At 37.8% G+C, this 19,975-nt stretch overlaps 1 protein-coding gene across 1 annotated transcript in view; it reads left to right on the forward strand.

The window, feature by feature from the left end:
* cacna1ba (calcium channel, voltage-dependent, N type, alpha 1B subunit, a) overlaps positions 1-19,975 on the forward strand; it is a 137,017-nt gene that overhangs the window by 17,041 nt on the left and 100,001 nt on the right. Inside the window, exons 4-6 of the mRNA XM_077240844.1 lie at positions 16,201-16,292; positions 16,492-16,644; positions 16,776-16,963. Coding sequence (XP_077096959.1) covers positions 16,201-16,292; positions 16,492-16,644; positions 16,776-16,963 — 433 coding nt within the window. The remainder of the gene's footprint in view (positions 1-16,200; positions 16,293-16,491; positions 16,645-16,775; positions 16,964-19,975) is intronic.

Here is a 19,975-nt window from a genome sequence, read left to right on the forward strand (position 1 = left end):
GAGGAAGCGTTGTTGTTTTAATGCTATTAGCTGGCCGTGTTGAGAGAGAGAGAGAGAGACACTCATTAGTCACTGAATATAAGAACTGACAGCGAGTGCAGTCTGCATCGATTACCTTATTTTGTTACTAGCATAGCATGTTTTCCCTGGTCATCCATTTCTCTGGTTGACAGAAAGAGTTGGGAGATTTTGGTGCTTTGCGAAATACGTGTCTGGCAATTGCACACATTCAGCGTTGGGCCAAAGCTAAAGTTCAGCTAAATATTAAATTGGGTTTTCAAACTAAAATGTATATTTATAATATTATTTTTTATATAATTTATATTATCATATACTAAGTATATTTATTATAATCCTTTACTTTATATACATAAAATATTAGTAAAATTCATTCATTCATTTAATTATTACTCATTAATATTTATATTTAGTATGCATCGTATATATGCATATAATATAGAAAATGGGGTCGCTGCATCTTTCTATACATCTTGGTCTGAATTTGTATTTTAATGTTTGAATACTGTATTTTTTATTTTCTTGTTTTTATTCTGATACTTAAAGTTTTTTTTGTTCTATTGTTATCAGCACAGAATAATCTTACACTGCTGAAGGGACCTGCATTTCGAAATGACTGATCAAAGACCTCCAAAGGGGACAAATTATGTGGCTTCTCGATAGATCATCCAGTGAATAAGTGTTAAATGCTCAATCACTCCTTAATGATAAGATGACCTGAAGTCATGATTAGAGATGTGTTGAGCTGAGTGGTGCTCACAGAGAAAAGCTGTTATCCGTAACAAGAGACACATAAGGCATTGTGTCTGGCACTCCTCGCATTATCTCCACATAAAGCATTGATCTGTGGTTATTGTCTAAAGAGCTTGTATGCACTCACATTACACAGAGCTCACAAATTATTGCCTATTAGTCGCTTGTTAGATTTCAGTGATTTTTATTTTAAGGGCTTCCTTTTTGTACGTTTTTAGAATAATCTTACTGTGGTCTCTAGGTTTAATGAGTTGTCCTTCCATGTTTTAATTTGTTCGTGAAGATAAGGAAGCCTTCTTTTCAACTGAGAGTTGAGAGATTGAGATTCAGAGTTTTTCTGAATTATTTTTGCACTCACCATATCTAATATTTATATGGCCTACTAAGCTACAAGAACACCAAGCTCTTTAATTGATTCATCTGTTTGATATGGCAACAATCCATCCATCCATCTTTTTTATTTTTTCTAGATAAAAATGATTCTACTTTCTTTATATTCTAATTCAAATGGCAAATTTGCTTCCTGATCATTACCTCAATTAAAATTTCGGAATTGAATTAGAATGTAATTCTGAATGGCTCACAATCTTGTACAGCCTAGTGCTGGCAATGCCGTGTGCATGTTTTGATTCCCTGAAAAATCCCTTATAGGTTTATATTGAATACATTGCAAGTTGTTTTAGCATGCAGCTCGGCGGGTCATATTAGATGACTGTTGCAGTTGCATACTGTAATTTAGTGTCCAGCAGTACAGTTATATCCATGTATTGTCAGATGAATTTCTTTTAAGTCCTTCTGCTTTATATGATTTGTAAGGCTGTCAGTGGTGTCTTGATATAGTGACGTGTTAAATGAGACTGGTTGCTCATCTTTTCAGTATACGGTTTGTACATTAGATGGGAGAACGGCAGTGCAAACTCCGTCATGTTTCAAACTGTCTTGCCTTTTATTTCGTTTGTCCCCAGCTCCACAACTCATCTCTGTTTATCTTTCTTTCCTTTCTTTCTCTCGCTCTGTCTGTCATAGTGATTTAATGAGAGCAGTCGAGACCTATGTCTCTATGGTGATGAGACTGGTCTCCTGTGTGTGTTTCCTTCTTGCTCAGTGGCTGGAAAAGCCCTTCACTCTCTCCCCTGATAGGTCAATACAGCTTCTAAAACAACACTTAATCTAGAGTGTGGCCAGTTTTAAAAGAATGAATCTTATGGCTTCTACTGAGGCTTAAAGCAGCTGCTAGACATTGTGATAAAGTAGTAATTACAGGAAAAGAAGACACACAAATGCCTTTTGGTATACAAATGCAATGCAGCCACTCTCTCCTGTCTAGAAAGCACATGTTAGCTTCAGGATAAGTTTACATTTGTGATGCTTCATGGTTTACTTCTGTCTGTCATGCATGTTTCATTCATGTCTCTGGATTTGGATGAGGAAAAGAAAAGGACCGGGAAGATGCAGCGATATTTGAATTTGCTCAGCTGTGAGCCGTGCTCTAAAATTACAGAGTAAGAGTGCCCTGTGCCAGACCAGAATAATAGAGCCAAAATGTTTACTGAACTGTTTGGCTAACTGGTAAAATGTAAAGCTAATAGGACTAGATGTTTCAATCCCTTTAGTAGGAAACTCTTGACAGTAGCAGTCAGTGTGGAGTTGGGAAAAAGGAGGATAAGGCATGTCATTGGAGTCATCAGGTGGGCACCCTGCTCAATCAACGTTTCGTTGATTAAAGCCCACAACGTCTCCATAAGGCTCAACAGTGTACCCAGCGTCCCAAGTACACCACCCTCCATGCCATACCCTCCATATCCTTGATGGCAGGGGTGTACTTCTCCCTGAGTCGGGCCTAAGCCAGACCGCATACCATCTGTCTCTACCTTGCTGTCCAGTTGGAGTCCTTACGCTTGATCCAGAGCCAGTTACTGCTTTCCTCGGCAGCACTTGACATGGACTTGATGGCCTGTTGGAGACAGCGACCCTTCACCCCTGTCTTTCTCAGCAAACTGATGGTAGATGTAGCAACAAATCCCCTGCATCCTACTTCTACTGGGAAGATACTGGTCTTCCAGCCATTCTGGGATGCTTCAGCTGCTAGGTCGGAGTATTTATTCTTTTTCCTCTCAGAAGCCTCTTCAACTCCCTCTTCCCATGGTACTGTTAATTCCACAACATATACTAGTTTTTTTGTTGGAGACCACAGGACCATGTCTGGTCGGAGTGTTGTAGCCACTATTTCTGGGGGAAATACAAGCTTCTTATCAAGGTCCACTTCCAAATTCCAATCCCGCGCTGACTGCAGGATGTCTGTATCCTTAGGTGCTGTACTCTGTTTCTGATTTTGGCCAGCTGGTACGGAATTTGTTAACTTGACCTGAACTGCCGATGTTTGTGGGAGATTGTTTGTGGTTGTTCGCTTCAGTTCCATTATTGATGCCAGTTTTCTGAGTACTATGTTATGCCGCCAAGTATAGCGCCCTTGTGTGAGACTTGTAGTACACCCTGATAGAATGTGCCTTAGAGATGCAGGTACTTGACACAGGGAACAGGCAGAATCTTCTCCATACCACACTTTCAGATTTTGGGGGGAGAGTAGCAGGTCGTATGTGGCCCTGATGACAAAACTCAGCCGAGCTCCCTCCATTTGCCAGATGTCACGCCAGCTGAGCTTTATTTTCTCCAGGCCCTCCCAGTTGGTCCACCTCCCTTGCTTGGCCATTGATACGGCTTTAGCATGTCGATCTCCATCCTCCTGTCTCCTAACCTCCTCTACCACTAGCTGTCTCTTCTGCACTGATGTTGCTTTATGCCAAAGAGGGTTTTTGGGGATGAGTCCGAAACCTGCCCTTCCATGCTGTACTTGTCCAACCACATCTCTGAAATGAAGCGCAGACTTTGCACTCTGAACAGCTTCTGATGGAGTCCATTTTCTTCCTGCTACCACCCAGATAAGGTCATGACGAGCCTTGCTTTGGTGCATTTGAACTCTTCAACGAGCCCTGTGATTGGTAATTCCAACTTGCCATGTCCATAAAGTCCAACAGAACTTAAACAACATGGAATTCCAAGCCACTGCTTCAGCTGAGTGCTTACTAGCCGTTCCAACTTTTCAACCTTGGTGATGGGGATCTCATATACGGTTAATGGCCACAAGAGTCTTGGGAGTACTCCAAACTGAAAACAACATACCTTGAGTTTTCCTGGCAACAAGGTCTTATTGATGCGCTCCATGTACATACCAGTATCATTTTTTAGTTGTTCAAACTGCTCGGTGTCTTTTAAGCTTCGCATCATACCATCTCCCCAAGCTCTTTACTGGCATTTCTGAGATCGTTGGGACAGGTGTTCCACCAACATGAAATCTTTGGTCTGTAACTTGGCCTTTCATGATGGAGATGCTTCTGCACTTATTGGGCTTTAACTTCATCCTCGCCCATGTTATATTTTGATGAAGTATATTCTTAGAAGACGCCGAGCTGAAGTCAAAAGTCCGTCCACCCCACCCCCCCCACCCCCGTTGGAGGAGTCACAGCGCTCAAATCAAAAGTCCGTCTCCGTATCTCTCTCATCCACCCCCCCGCCCCCCCCGTTGGATAAGTCGCCGCGCTCAAATCAAGAGTCCGTCTCCCTCTCTCTCTCATCCCCCCCCCCCCGTTGGAGAAGTCGCCGCGCTCAAATCAAAAATACGTGGCGGGGGGCCCAGCTAGATGGTTTGTACCCAGGGCCCAAAATTTGGTACTACACCCCTGGCGCTGTTCCACTAATAAGCCAGGGACACACCAATGCGGAGTTTTTGAGCGTCGGCCGACTTTTTTTCGGTGTGTTCCGCACCGCTGGCTCTAGTCAGACGGTTTAGGGTTTTCTTGCATAAAGTGCAGTATTTGTCTTAAGTAACTTTATGAATGATTTTTGGGTGAACTGGCCCTTTAAGAATGCAACAGAATTCCTCTATAGATTCAGCCACCAGTACATAATGATTCCAGTGATCTCTTCCTTATCTAATCTGGCTCGCAGGGGAATTGATAGCTCATTTGCGCAGCGGGTTCTGAAGGGTCATTACCGAGGGGTTATGGAATCCATTTACAGATGTGCCATATGTTTTTATTATTGTTGTGATGCTGAGAGGTCCGCTTGCATCTCTGTCCGACCAAAGAGAATTAGAGAGATTTCATATTGCATTACAGAGAGACATTCAGTGGCATGAACAAATAGCTCTCAGATCAGCATTCAACAAATGAAAACTCTTTTTCTATTATTACAATCATTTCATTCTAAATTTCCATCTTTATAATAATTTCTTCATAAGCATTCTTCATAAGCATTGTTTTTCCGTGCCCCGTCTCCCTCATATGACTTCATAATTTGTATGAGAAGGGAATAATACATCCCAGCTACAGACTATGTACAACAGCTCAATGAAAAACACAGATATATACAGTAAGTGTTTGTTCTGTACTGCTCTCAAAAATTGTCACAAAATTGAAAAATTATCTCTCACCTCTATAGCAGACACCTCCATTTCATCAGTTTATGCTGATTGCGGTGAAGTAGCACTGAGCAAATGCATTATTTATTCCTTTATGAAGCCTGGTGAATTATAAAGCATGCACGGCAATTTTCTAAAACTGTGCAGTCAAATGCATTAGATCAATTGCAAAATATTAAAGGTTGTAGGTGATATTTGTGTAAGGAGAATTAGTAGTGCTAATGTTATTTCTTCCCAAAGAAAAAAATATTTCAGTCAATCAGTTAGTCACTCACAATTTCCCTCTTTTTTTAGCATTCTAAAGTTTTTATTCAACTTTGGGTACATATTTTATTTCCCAACATTTAGTTTTCTTAATATTATGATCACATTAAAAGTGTCATGGAAACTTTTTATCATGCTTCCACCTTCTTCTTTTCTTTATTAATTTTATTTTATTTTTACTATTTTTGCTTCTTTTAAATTCCTTTTATGTATATATTTTATTGTTTTGCCCTCGTACTAGACTGAGACTTGACATTTTTCTAAACATGATAATCTACAATAAATACACTAACTCTGGTAAAGTAAAATAAACCAGTATTTCACCAAAATTACACCTGTTTTATTTGACTCATTATGACCTCACTTGTTCTGTCATTTCCAACACAACAATTTTCTCCCTAATATTTTTTCCAGTTAGTTTACTAGTTAGTTGGTTGTTTTGAGACAACATTATCAGTAAATAACTTAAAAATGATGTAAAGAAAACAAGAAAAATCAAGGTAAAATAATTTGTGTGCATTTAGAATACAAAACATACTATCAGAAATTAGCCATAGCAAGAATCAGCGTCACTTCCATCACAGAATGCTATTAAGCTCACATAAGCCATACAATTTGTGATGTGATGGAGATTACGCTTTGGTTGAATTATTCATAACATTCAGAAATGTGGCAGAATTATACATTGCATTAGAATTACACTAATTGAAGATTGTTAGACAAATGATGCAATTGGAACTCTGTTAGGGTAGGTCTCACAGTACAAAGGTACCCATAGTTGAAGAAACAGCTCTAAAGGTTCAGATGTATGTCTTGTCAATTGTTTATTTTACTGTAGGTGTTGTTTACCTTTAGTACATTGAGATGGTCTTTGTTTAATTCTCTGGCAGGCTCTTGTATTTGCACAGCTTCTCTGTTTGTGTGGCTCTCTGTCTGCACACTGCCTAATGTTGGGCAGAGTGTCAGACCATGTAAAATCCACTGAAGTAATGGAGATACAGCACTAACTTTAAAATAGTATGTAGTACCATCTAGGTGACATCCTTCAGCTTATAATTAGTGCAGTAGCCTCTCATATATTCTGAAGATTGATCACTGCCCTAAAGGCAGTGTATGAATCTTTAATGTGTTTTGGGTGCAGCTCGTATAATGATTTGACCTTGCTCAAGATTTGAGCAACAAGGTCTGATTGACACGTCTAGTTCTTAGAGATCTCTAGCTGAAAAATAAAGAAAGTAATAAACTTTTTAAAACACAAATGAGGCCAAAGGCAAACGGTGTATTTTTATTTATTTATTTATAAAGCACCTTCCAGGATACGCAGTAGCTCCAAAGTGCTGTACATTACAAATGATCTAAATCAAAACAGCTCAACAAAACAAAAGAAAAAAAAAAGATTTAATAGAGTGACTTAAAATGCAAGTGAGACTTTAGACGAAATTTAAAAACATTTAATGTTGGTGAAGATCTAAAAAAAAAGGGTAGGTCGTTCCATAATCTCGGACCACCAACAGTGAAAGCACGATCACCCTTGAATTTAAGACATACTCGTGGAATAGTTAACAGGAGCTTATTTGAGGATCTTAGTGATATATTTGCCTTATAAGGCTTAAAAAGCTCCTCCAAGTATTCTGTAGCTATACCATAAACTGCTTTAAAAAGATATAGTAAAACCTTGTAATGAATCCTATATTGTACTGGTAACCAGCCCAATGAGGATAAAAAAGGAGTGATATGATCTGTCTTCTTTGCATTCATAAGAAATCTTACAGCAGCATTTGAACTAACTGGAGACGTGCGAAATGCAAAGGACAAGTCCCAAGGTAAATGGAATTGCTGTAATCCAGTGGTGGGTCGTCAGGGCCAGAAAAGCCTTCTCTGCTGGCCTAAACACTATCAGAATCATTGACTTTAATATATTTTTTCCATGAATGAGGATTAATTATTCCCAATAGCCCTTTCTCTTAATTTCATAGCTTTTCTCTTGTTGCGCTGCTTCCAGTAGTGCATGTTTATGTTAGAGCTTTTATCCAATTATATTTCTGCCATCATGTGTTGCCATGGCCAAAGAAATCTGCCTTGAGGCCCTCAGAATCGACAGTGCGGCGCTGGTAGCTTACAATGAATGGCAATGAAACTGTTGCTTTAACCAATCAGATAATCAGTCAGATTTAATCAGCCAGTCAGATTTAACTTTGATTGCACTGGGGCCATCTAGCAGGCGTACAATAACGTCTGCATTTTCACATGATTTGATTGGATGGTCAGAGCGCATACTTTTACTGGTAGTCAAAGCTAGCAAACCACATCTGTAGCGAACTGCATAAACTAAAATATATTCCTGGAGATTTAATTGTTTTTCAACCTACAAATTAATATTTCTTTCCCTCCTCGACCCCCAGCAGGTTCAAACCTACTGGAAAAAATCCCTCATTCAGCCTTATCCAGCTTAACGCAGAGTCACGGATCACTGCTCGATCTGTCCGGGTAAAAACAGAACTGACTGACTGTAATGTATGCCAGGTCTGATTTTGAAGGCAAAAGTCCCGCTGATCTCATTGATTTTGTTCAAAACTTTGTGTGAGAGCATGGGTCAGCTGTACACATCGTCATGTGTTGCGGTGACTGTCCCTGTGTCCAGTGCTTCTGTCGAGCGGACACTCTCTGCCCTAAAGCCAAGTAAAAATAATGCCAGGGAGACGGGACAGACTCGACTTTCAGCATTAGCCTCGATGGCGATAAAAACCCATACAGACATGTAATATATGTCAATATAAGTAAATTACATATATAATGTCAGTGCCCATGTATGTCTGCTGCCTATATGAGACTATATGCAAAATTCATACATATAAAACACATAGACATATATGAAACTTTTCAAAATATAGCAAAAGTGGCCGTTTTCATGTAAGTGCCATATATTTTCCCGTAAATGCACATACATGTTAAATAAATGTAAGACGCATATATGTATATATGCATATATGTACTTATTTCAATGCATCAGTGTCACATGCATGTATGTTTACATACATTTATTAAATATGTGGGAAACAAATATGTATGTCACATATTTATACTTAATGTTGTCCATATATGCAAGAAACCAATTCTATACTGTAATATATGCAGATATATGGTATCATATTGGATGAACTCAAATATTTTGTTCACATGTTTGGACATAAATGTTCATATATGTTGCAGGCATATATTGTGTTGTATGTATAGATGTATGTCATGCTATTTAAAATATAAGTACATATATGGGGATATAATACATTTTTGTATGGGAAAGGTTGTTGGGACTGAAACGCACAGATAACCTGTACAACTGAGTAATTTAAGTCTTTTTGAGGAAAGAAATTAGGATGGATTTTGTGTAAAAAATAATCCGTAGTTTTGGTGAGTATAATGCTTTTTTGCTCCCGTTTATCCCATGGTGAATCTTATTTTCTTCTTAAGTTTTCTTGAAAATGTATGATCGAAACTTCATTATTTTTTTTTCAAACATTAATACTATTGTAACGTCTGACAAGGGACTGTAACCCTTGAACGACAAGACAGGGGAGGCTCCGCTTCTGAACTTATAATCGGGACGCAAGCACAAGCCGAACTCACTCACTCGTTTCTCTCTACCGGCCTTTTCCCAACTCACTGCATTAACCCAATAACTGCCGGTGCAACATAACAACATAACAAACAACAGTTTCACAACAATTATAGAGAGTCTGTGTGCTGCTACACTATTAAAAGTTATTAATTCAGGTTGGAAACCACTGAAGGCCTAGGTGTGAAATGCATGGCCTGCCACTGCAGTAATCTAATCGTGAGAAGATAAAAGCATGAATTACTTTTTCCAAATCACATGCTGAGAGAATCAATTTTAATTTGGCTATTGTCCTGAGATAAAAAAAGCAGTTCCGAACCACTGTTTTTATCTGTTTATTAAACTTCAGCGAGGAATCAAAAATTACTCCCAAGTTTTTTTACTTGACCCTGTAGGTAGCTGCCCGAAGGTCCTAAGTTATCATTTACGGTCTTATTACAAACTGTACGACCAAAGATGATAATTTCTGTTTTCTGTTCATTTAATTACACAAGATTATCGGCCATCCACATTTTTACTTCCTCCATACATTTAAGAAGTGTTCCCCCTGAGTCGTCCCTATTTGGCCTCAAAGATACATAAATTTGAGTGTTTTTAAAAATCATTCCCAAGGGGAGCATATACATTGAAAACAAGACTGGACCCAAAATGGATCCTTGAGGGACCCCACAGTCAATAGATGCAGGAGAGGAAAAATAATTCCCAAGCTTAACTGTAAAAGATATTTGCTCCAAGTAAGAGGAAAACCATTTAAAAACAGTTCCCTGAATACCAATAAACTGAGTTTGGCGGTTCAGTAGGATGGAATGATCAATGGTATCAAAAGCTGCAGATAGATCTAAAAGAATTAAAGCTGCATGATTACCAGCATTGCCAAATAGCAAGAGGTCATGTACAACCCTTAAAAGTGCTGACTCTGTACTATGCCCACACCTGAAGCCAGATTTGAATTTATCCAAGATATTATTATTGGTTAGAAAAATATTTAGTTGTCCGAATACAACTTTTTATAATATCTTGGCTAGGCTGGGTAATTTCGATGTTGGTCGATCATTTTTTAAATCATACGGATCCATACGGATTGTTTAAAAAAAAAAAAAAGGTTCAATGATAGCTTGCTGAAAACATACTGGCACAACCCCGTTCTGGAGGCTACAATTAATAATGGATAAAATGCTTGGGCTAACAACATCCACACCATCCTTAAAAATGCACAACGGGATGGCATCGTTGGGGCCAGATGAACGCTTTAAAGTGAAGAATAATGTCCTTGATATCAGAGAGTGATACAGGTTCAAACTGACTAAAACACAATCCAGTTACATCTATTAAACCTGGGTTTGACACCAAAGTAGAAAAAATAGCTCTAATGCCATTAACTTTCGCAATAAAAAACTTACAAATAACACAAATAAATCACATGTTATCAGAAAAGGAGTCAAGTTACATTTCATACTGGTGCAAAGATGTCAATTAATGACAGCAAATAATTCACGTGGGGGGTTATTAGCGATCATATTGGAGAAATAAATTACTCTATAGTTTTTTACAGTATTTTGATATTTAGTCAAACTGTTCCTTAAAATTTGTAAGGAAATGTGACCAGTCACGGAAACTAGGGACACAAGTCGGTTCTGGGGCATTTTGAGTTATTCATAGATTCTGAGAGTGTAATATCCAAGCTTTCCAACGATGTGTAACATGTGGAAATCTGATAATATTTGGAGAAGTTGTGGCCATTTTAAAGTAGGCACTTAAAAAAGCTCAAAGAGGAGAAAACGAGCTAAAGATTGTGCAGTTCTCACCTGTCTCTGCTGCTGGGGGTGACAATAGGGCTCATTTACATCTCATTTAGATAAGCCATACCCCCTGTAAAGCTCCTCCATGTGCTTTACAGCTTTTTTTACACTTCGAATGAGTTCACTTCTGCCGCACTAGGCGAAAAACAATTGTGCTGCCCCTCTATTTGCAACGTACCAGCAACAACACACAAAGACCAATAATGCCATATAGCCTGCATATAACGCGAAACCAGCAACAACACATAAAGACCAATATGCCATATACATATAACGCAAAACCAGCAACAACACACAAAGACCAATATGCCATATAGCCTGCATATAACGCAAAACCAGCAACAACACACAAAGGCCAATATGCCATATACATACAGTATAACGCAAAACCAGCAACAACACACAAAGACCAATATGCCATATACATATAACGCAAAACCAACAACAACAAACAAAGACCAATAAGCCATAGGCCTACATATCTATAGCGCAAATAGTACGCAACGCTCGTGTGCCCAAAATGTCAACAATATTAAAGTTTATGTAGGAGGCAAATGCCTGCTGGCATTTTTCTTTAAGTAGTCATTTCTGCAATTTTCCAAATAATCACATTTCACCTCCTCAAATTACTGTTGCAAATCTCTTTACACCACTTTCTTATGTGCGTATACACACACAAATGAAATGTCCGCAAGCACATTATATCATCAGCAGGTTCAGCATCTTAAATAACGACTAAAGAGCAAATGAAGCTTAACTTACATTTCAGAAACACGCACGGCAGGCCTTCATCGCAGCAGCAAAGGTCTTAACTGCATCCTCTATTTCGATTCTCCGTCACATATGAAACAGCCAGCCACCGCTGTCAGCGAGCCGAGCCGCCGTATTGAAGCACTGAGGGCGAGCGCGCTGCGCCCATACCTCCGGTTCAGTTTCCCGAGCCCACGAAGTGCGGCGAAACTGCCAGACGGTTCATCTCGTCTGCGACAATCTTTGCGGCATCCATCTTCATTGAATTTTGATATCAGAGAGAGCTGGCCAGAGCACAGCATAATAAGTAGCCATGTGGTTGACTTGGAGGGCGGGGGCAAAAGCGCCGGGTTATTCAGTATGGAAATACACACAGACAATGACACGCCACGCCCCTACTGCATGCTAGAATCTCCGAAAACAAGCCGATTTCAACCTCAAAATGTAAGCTTTTAAATATACCAATACTGCTATCTCAAAGATGGAGAGGCTTCTTCGTGATTTCAATTAACAGATTCTCCAAAAAATTGAAAATCACCAATTTTGAAAAAAAAACTCTTCTTTCTCATTTTGCTCGAAAGTTGTGCTGCCGACTTGTGTCCCTGGTTTCTGTGACGGGTCACAAATGTGTAACATATCCTTTTGCCATCTCCTTTCTGCTTTTCTTAGAGCACGAGTCTGTTCAGTAAACCAAGGTTGCGTCTTTGCTTTTTTCACTTGATATTATATAGGGCAATAGAATCTATGATGTTTGTACAAACAGAGTTAAACGTTAAAACGAACTCCTCGGGATCAGCAGAAGGCGGAGCAGACTCAATCCAAGAAGTTGATGAAGCCGCAACATAGGTATTTAAAAATTCTGATGTTGTAGATGGTGAAATTGCACGGCAGTATACAACATTCAATGAGGAGGATCGACAAACACTTGGAAGACTCACTTTAAATACCACAGGATAATGATCTTAAAAGCTGTTCATCAAGATTACAGATGGAGACTCCTAGTGACAAAACGAGATCAAGAGAATGGCCATGCTCATGAGTAATACACATCACAGATTGAGTCAGGTTAAAAGAGTCCAACATTTCTAAAAACTCTCCTACCATGGCTTTACCTGGACAACAGACATGTATATTAAAATCTCCAACAATTAGGATTGAATCAGCCAGCGGAATAACATAAGAAAGGAAGTCCGAAAAGTCCCCAAAAAAGTCTTTGTGATATTTAGGTGGCCGATACACACAGGTTTCTTAAAGTCCATCATCATCACTTGAGATTCAAAACTCTGATAGTTCATGGACGGCAATAAACGGCATTTATAACATTTATTAAAAACAATGGAAAGGCCCCCACCCCGACCAAAATTCTGGGAGAACTAATAAAATCACAGGCAGATGGAGTTGCTTCAATAATAGGGGTGAGGTCAGTAGCATTCAGCCAAGTTTCAACAATGAATAAAAAGTCCAATTTGTTCAAAGCAAAAAATTAATTTAAAATAAATGTTGGCAAGGGATCTGGCATTAACTAATGGCATCCTTACCGCCGTGTTCCCGGTCGGCACACATGAGCCTCCACGCTCGTCTACCTTCCTCGAATAGCCCAGGTTAACCTAGCAAACTATCAGAAATTAGATCATGTTTGCTTGTCACCTCATTTTGATGGGTAGTAAATAAATACTGAGTCTTTTATTCAAGCAGCTAAGCAAGTTCTACCATGTTCTACACTCCCAGAGCTCTTAAAGGGCAGTGTGCAGTGCTTTACTTTAGCAGAGTATTATTTTTCAAAGGACCGTGTTTGCCTGAGTGTTGGATTTCCCTGGTGGATGTCTAGAGCGTTCTCATGTCTCAGTGTTGATACAGGTTGAGCCATCCTCAGGTTCGTTCAGGGCCTAGTGAGACAGCTAGTAAATCAACAGAATTGCAGGGAAAACATTGAGGCGAATTGATACTATGCTGTATATAAAAGCCAGCATTTTTCACTACTGTGTTTAGTCAGACTTCTTGGCTGAGAAGAAGAAAAAAGACACTCGAAGATGTGAGAGCAGAGATGCATCTTTCTGCTTTGAGGTTTGATCTGATATATGTGGGAGTTAACTGTAGTCTGTTAAGCAGTCAAAGTTAGTACTCCAATCTGGTTCTCATATGACTTACTTTCTTTGGTGGAACACAAAAGTAGATGTATTGGACAATTTCCCAACTGCGCTGTTTATACAACAAAAGCATGTAGTCTGTTTCTTCTGTTGAACATAAAGAACATAAAGGAAGATATTTTGAAGAATGTTGTTAACCAATCAGTTTCTAACCCCCACTGGTTTCCATAGTATTCTTTTCTGTATTATGGAAGTCAGTGGGGACCATCAACTGTTTATACCAACATTCTTTATAATATCTTTCTTTATGTTCAAACAGAAGAAAGAGTTTCATGTAGGTTTAGAACAAATTGAGGGTGAGGATATAATGACAGAATTTTCATTTTTAGTTGGACTATCTCTTTGTTATTCACTAATATGTATTTATTCAATCATTCATGTTTACATACATTCAAATACGTTGTGTAAAAGTGCCAAATGCTATTGATTTTTGCATGTTTCATAATTACTTATGACTCTCCAACTTTGAATATAGAGAAACAGACTTTCATCATCTGTTCCTCACATAATTTATCAATATACACTACTCTTCAAAAGTTTGTGGTTAGGCTTGTTCTTTTAATTCATACTTTTATTTGAATTAAATTGATAACAACTGACAGTAAATACTTTTATATTGTTACAAAAAATATATATTTCCAATAAATGCTGTCCTGATGAAACTTTCATCAAAAGAATCCTGAAAAAGGAAAGCATTTTGTTTCCACAAAAATGTCACTGGTTCCTATTATTGATAATAATAAGAAATGCATCGAGAATAATTACTGAAAAATGAATTACACTAAAGACTTGAGTAATAGCTATTGAAAATGCAGATTTTCTATCACAGAAATAAATTACAAATTAAAATGTATATAAAAATAGGAAAAAAGTTATCATAATTGTAATAATATTTCCCAATGTTACTATTTCTACTGTATTTCTGATCAAAAATAATAGCCACTTTGGTAAGCATAAGAGATTCTTAAAAAAAATAGTGTAGCTCACAGAACATATTGAATAGATTTATAGTGTCATTATGAAACTTGACAGTGCCTGATCACTGTTTGATTTCAATGTACGGAAAAGAAAAGCCTGCACATATTTTGCAAAACAACATGAGGATGATGAAAGATTTTTCAGTTTTGTGTGAACTATTCCATAAGCCTGTCTTTTCTTTTCATATTTTCTTCCCCCGAGGAGACAAAAAAAAAATGGAGTGCATCTTGAACAGTGCAAATGAGGTTATATACACTGAGCAGAAATGTCTCTCTTTATATCTGAAGCTATTGACTGCAAGTATTAGTTACCACACCATCTTTCTTCCTGTCTTTAACCAAACATCCAACTGCCTTCGGCATCATCCAGACCCATTTAGTTAACTGTCACCGTGTCCCCCTACCAGCTGTGAATCCAGGCTGTGCTTTGGGCCATAATTTGTTGGGCTGTCTCTCTCAGTGAGGTCAGGCTTTTCCGTATGGTGTTTTTAGACTAAAATCTCACAGCAGAGCACACTTCTAAGATATGAGAGAATGAAAGGGAACTGAGAATAGAGTGAATGCTATTAATATATTAATGCAGACGGTCTTTGCCTCTCCCTTTCACCATCTGAAAGCCTGAGAAAGGAGAATGGTTAGAGTTCTCACTAGTCACAGACGCTGTGTGAGAGAATCAGACAGGAGTACTATGATTGTGTGGCTGTACCCTAGAGAATGAGGAGGATTTTTCCCACAATTCAGCTGTGAGCTGCCATCAGGGAAGGCAGGTCAACATGGGGGAAATACATTTTAAATGTCTCTGTGAAATATACATGTACAGGACACTCTTAGGAGTGATCTATCATGATTCCAAAGATGGTCACTCAGGACTTTGTTGCACGTCTGATAAGGTCTTCAGTTATCTGGTTCTGTTGATTATGGCTATTTTGTTTAAATAAAGTAAATGTTAAATATATATTTACTTTATTTATTTATTTACATAATATTTATTACATTTAAAAAATATTTAGTGCAAACACTTTACAAATATTTTATTTAATTAGGCTACAAACTTTGTGAATATTTCATAATATTGTATAATTTATATTATATAATATTCTAACTATGTGAATATGAATAAATAAATATAAATATTTTCTAGCTAATATATTTTTTTTCCTCTGCCTTAAGTAAATTGATATAAACCCGATTATTTCCTTTTAGAAACAAAATGTTGTCTATAATCTCATTATTATATAAGTAGATCTTTAAAAATGAAAAATTATTGCTGCCCTTATATTGTAAAGAGGGTTTTCCTCACAAGTGGATCATTATATTTGGGGGTTCCTGGTATTAAAATGCTTGAAATACCATTGGATAGGCTGTATTGCCATAAACTGTATTATTGGTGTTTTCTCAACAGGATTCTGACCATAGTGGGGCCAGACTTTGACTTGCGAACACTCAGGGCAGTGAGAGTCTTGCGGCCACTCAAACTGGTGTCTGGCATTCCAAGTAAGTCATATTACAAATAAAATGCACCGCAAGCTTTTGATTTCCTCTTCTTTTTTCTTTCTTTTTTTTAGATAACAAGATAAATTGAGAAATTGTTGTTAATACACTGGTGCACATCTTGCTAGCCTTTGCATTTATCTGTTTTTTTTTGCTGTATAGAACTTGCAGTACTTACAGTATTTCCTCTCTGTGTGATAAGGTCTCCAAGTGGTTCTAAAGTCCATCATGAAAGCGATGGTTCCTCTGCTTCAGATTGGCCTTCTGCTCTTCTTTGCTATTCTCATGTTTGCCATCATTGGTCTAGACTTCTACATGGGCAAGTTCCACCGCACCTGCTTCAGAATCGATAACGGTATGTGAACTTTAGCATGCTAATGGAGCTTGTGGTATCAGTTTATTGTGTTTATAATCACTCATACACTATTAAGTTTCTGCAAAGAATGCTGAGATAGTTTACTGCTGACAGTAATGTTGTTCAATCAGGGGAACAGGCGGCTGACTTTCCATGTGGGTTAGAAGAACCAGCCCGGACGTGTGGAAACGACACTGTTTGTAGGGAATACTGGACCGGTCCAAACTTTGGCATAACAAACTTTGACAACATCCTGTTTGCTGTGCTCACCGTCTTTCAGTGCATCACTATGGAAGGATGGGTTGATATCCTTTACAATGTGAGTCTAATACTCTCATACCTGTAGCTTTTTGCGTGATTACTGACATAAATTGTTGACTTCCCTTGTGAAAGAGAGAGATGGATGATCATCTTAGATCATGTAGATAGACTACCATTTAAAAGTTTGGGGTCAGTAAGATTTGTTTTTTAAATTAAGTAATACTTTTAGTTAACAAATTCATCAAAACGGTCTGTAAAGACATTAATAACGTAACAAAAGATTAAAATTTGACATAATTATGTTATTTTACGTCATCAAAGAATCCTGAGAAAAGATTTATCACGGTTTCCACAAAAATAAATTAAGAAATAATTAGTAATGTTTCTTGAGCACCGAATCAGCATAATAGAATGATTTCTGAAGGATCATGTGACACTCTAGTAATGACTGCTGAATTCAGCTTTAAAATAAAAAAAAAGTCAGCAAGAAGTTTAATAGTATTTCACAATATTAATGTTTTGACTGCATTTTTCTTCAAATAAATGCAGCCTGGGTGTGCATACACTTCTTTCAAAAACATAAAGAAGAAAAAAAACAATCTTACCAGCCCCAAACATTTGCAAAATTTTGAAGATGTGGATTTTATCTTCAGGGAATCCTTTTTCAAAAGGAAATATGTCAACAAAGGACAGAAAACTGTTCTTTAAAGCCAGTTAATATCTCCAACTTAGACAGGTAGAGACTATGTGAGTGACATCTGAAAGTTCAGTCTGATTTTTTTTTGGTGTTTAGTGGCAGATAAATCTGACATTGGTGATGCCACATTAATAGACTGATGGGTAACAAAGTGGTAGCTCATTCAAATAAAGCAGATCTAAGAACGTTTGCAAAGAAGAGCCAAAAAAAATCTAGAATTAACAATCTTAGTTATTGTGTCCCTGAAACCACTTAGTATTTTAAGACAATGAACAGTCATAAATAAGCTGCTAGCTTTCTAGCTGCTGTCATCTCTTTAAGTTTCAGCACAGTATCTGTACTACTTTTCTCGAATCATCGGCTGAATGTCAAATGAAGCACCATGCTGTACAATTGTCTCTAATGTCTAGTGATGCTGACCTTCTTTGAACCCTGTTCTCTCAGTAGCACTACACTGCTGCAGTTATTCACGATCAATAGACTCCTGCCACCTAGGCTACACACCACTGAGTCTAAACAAAGACAAAGATGGTTCACTCTTATTACTTATGAATGGGAGAAACAGCAACACGCAAATGGTGGAATGCTAAATAAAAGAACCAATCGCTGATTGGTAAAGTCATTGTATCACTGCAGCTGCTATTAGAACGGACGTCGAGTGAACAGACATTCCTTGAAAGAAACTTTTGTCTGAACACTGTGTGTCACAAAGATATGATTAATTTGCAGTTAAAGTCCGGTCAGCTTCTTATTTTGACCAAGAAATGTTTGCTTAGACAGGAAGAGTCCATCTGAGTGACATCTGTATGAATAGTTTGCTTTTTTAAATAAGATGTTTAGTGGCGGGTAAATCTGAAATCGATGATACCACAACAAAAGACTGATGGGAAACAAAGTGGTAGCTTTGGGAAATAATGGCACAGCAGATCCGAGAAAGGTTGTATAGTTCAATAATGTTTTTTTCTTGAACTGATCTCTGAAAATCTCTCTTGTGATCTCTAAATATATTTTAGAGATCAAATTATTTTTTACCTTGTCTTTCTCACTAAGTTTTCTTGATAGGTAATTTTTGTATCAATTGAAAATAGTTCAAAGCTGCAGTCTCCTTTTAAATTCTCCCAGTGAGTCAATGACGTATCAATGATGTATCAACATCTTTGCAACAATTTAGCATTTATTTTATTACTGTAAGTATAGTTTAATGAAAGGATGGCTCCATCTGTGGATGTGTCTTTGAGCATTATCATGTTTCTTTTTGTAGGGTGTTTAGAGTTGGTGCTGCCAGTTAAGCAGTGAGTTATGCTCACTTCATTTCTGATCTAGGGGGCTCTGGTTCACTTTCCATACACCAGCATGAATAATCTTTTATGTCTGGGGTTTTAATTCCTTCCTCTCACCAAGACCAAAAATATCATGATTAATCACAGTGTCCTATGAAGCTATTAGTGTTGAATTTAGCCCAGCGGTTCTGGAGGATATATAAAATCTGCGGGTGGTCTGCTATCCATCATGGAGAGAGAGAATGTGAGTGTGTCTGAAAGCAAGGAAATATGAATAAAATATCTTTAGAATGTGTCCGAAAAGCTAATGTAAGACGTATTTGATTGAGATGTTGAGATGGAGAAGAAGCTGGTCCTTATAGTGGCTTGTCTCCAGTTTCCTGCCATTACTTTGAAATCCTGTTGTTAAAGGCCTCTGATGGTTCTGGAAGAGCAATATTAAGGAAAACCCCTCTGACAGGAATCTGTATGTGTGGTCATTAAAGACATCCGTAGGGTTGCAAACACAAGTCTCATTCTCATGATTAGTGTAGGAATCCTAAAATCTGGTGGTGATTCTAGTACCCTAGGCAAGATATCTCACACTGTAAAAACATTTTTAGTTTGTGAGTGGGACTGAATGTGTGCTGGATCAAACAAAAAAACTGGATTGGAACATACATAAATGGATTAGTTTGATTAAAAAAAGGCAAGTGTTATAATATACTTTTTTTATTTTGTTTATTTATTTATTTTTCCTCATGATGATTGGCTCCCTATTTAAAAAAAAGTAGTTTTAAAAAGGTAAGTATGTTTGACAAAATCTGCTTTGTACGTTCATTTTGCTGTTAGTTTTGTCCTCAGATGGTATGGACAGTGTATATATTGGTTTAAATGAATGATAAAGCAGACATCTGGTCCTTGAAGTGGTAAGCAGCATTCGCAATGACAGGGATAAGATAGACGGATAGAGGCTAATGGTCCTGTGGTTAGCTAAGGGCTATTGCAACATGATACTGCACTAGGCTAATGGAGGAGGCTGGTCTGCTGGGGCTGTGTGTTGCCTTTTGATTGTTTAGTAGAGTAAGGGGGAATTTTAATACAGTTTATTGAG

This window comes from Siphateles boraxobius, unplaced genomic scaffold (genome assembly GCF_051911475.1).
Source record: "Siphateles boraxobius isolate OS27281-9 unplaced genomic scaffold, OSU_SipBor_1 24, whole genome shotgun sequence".
Taxonomy (NCBI): Eukaryota; Metazoa; Chordata; class Actinopteri; order Cypriniformes; family Leuciscidae; genus Siphateles; species Siphateles boraxobius.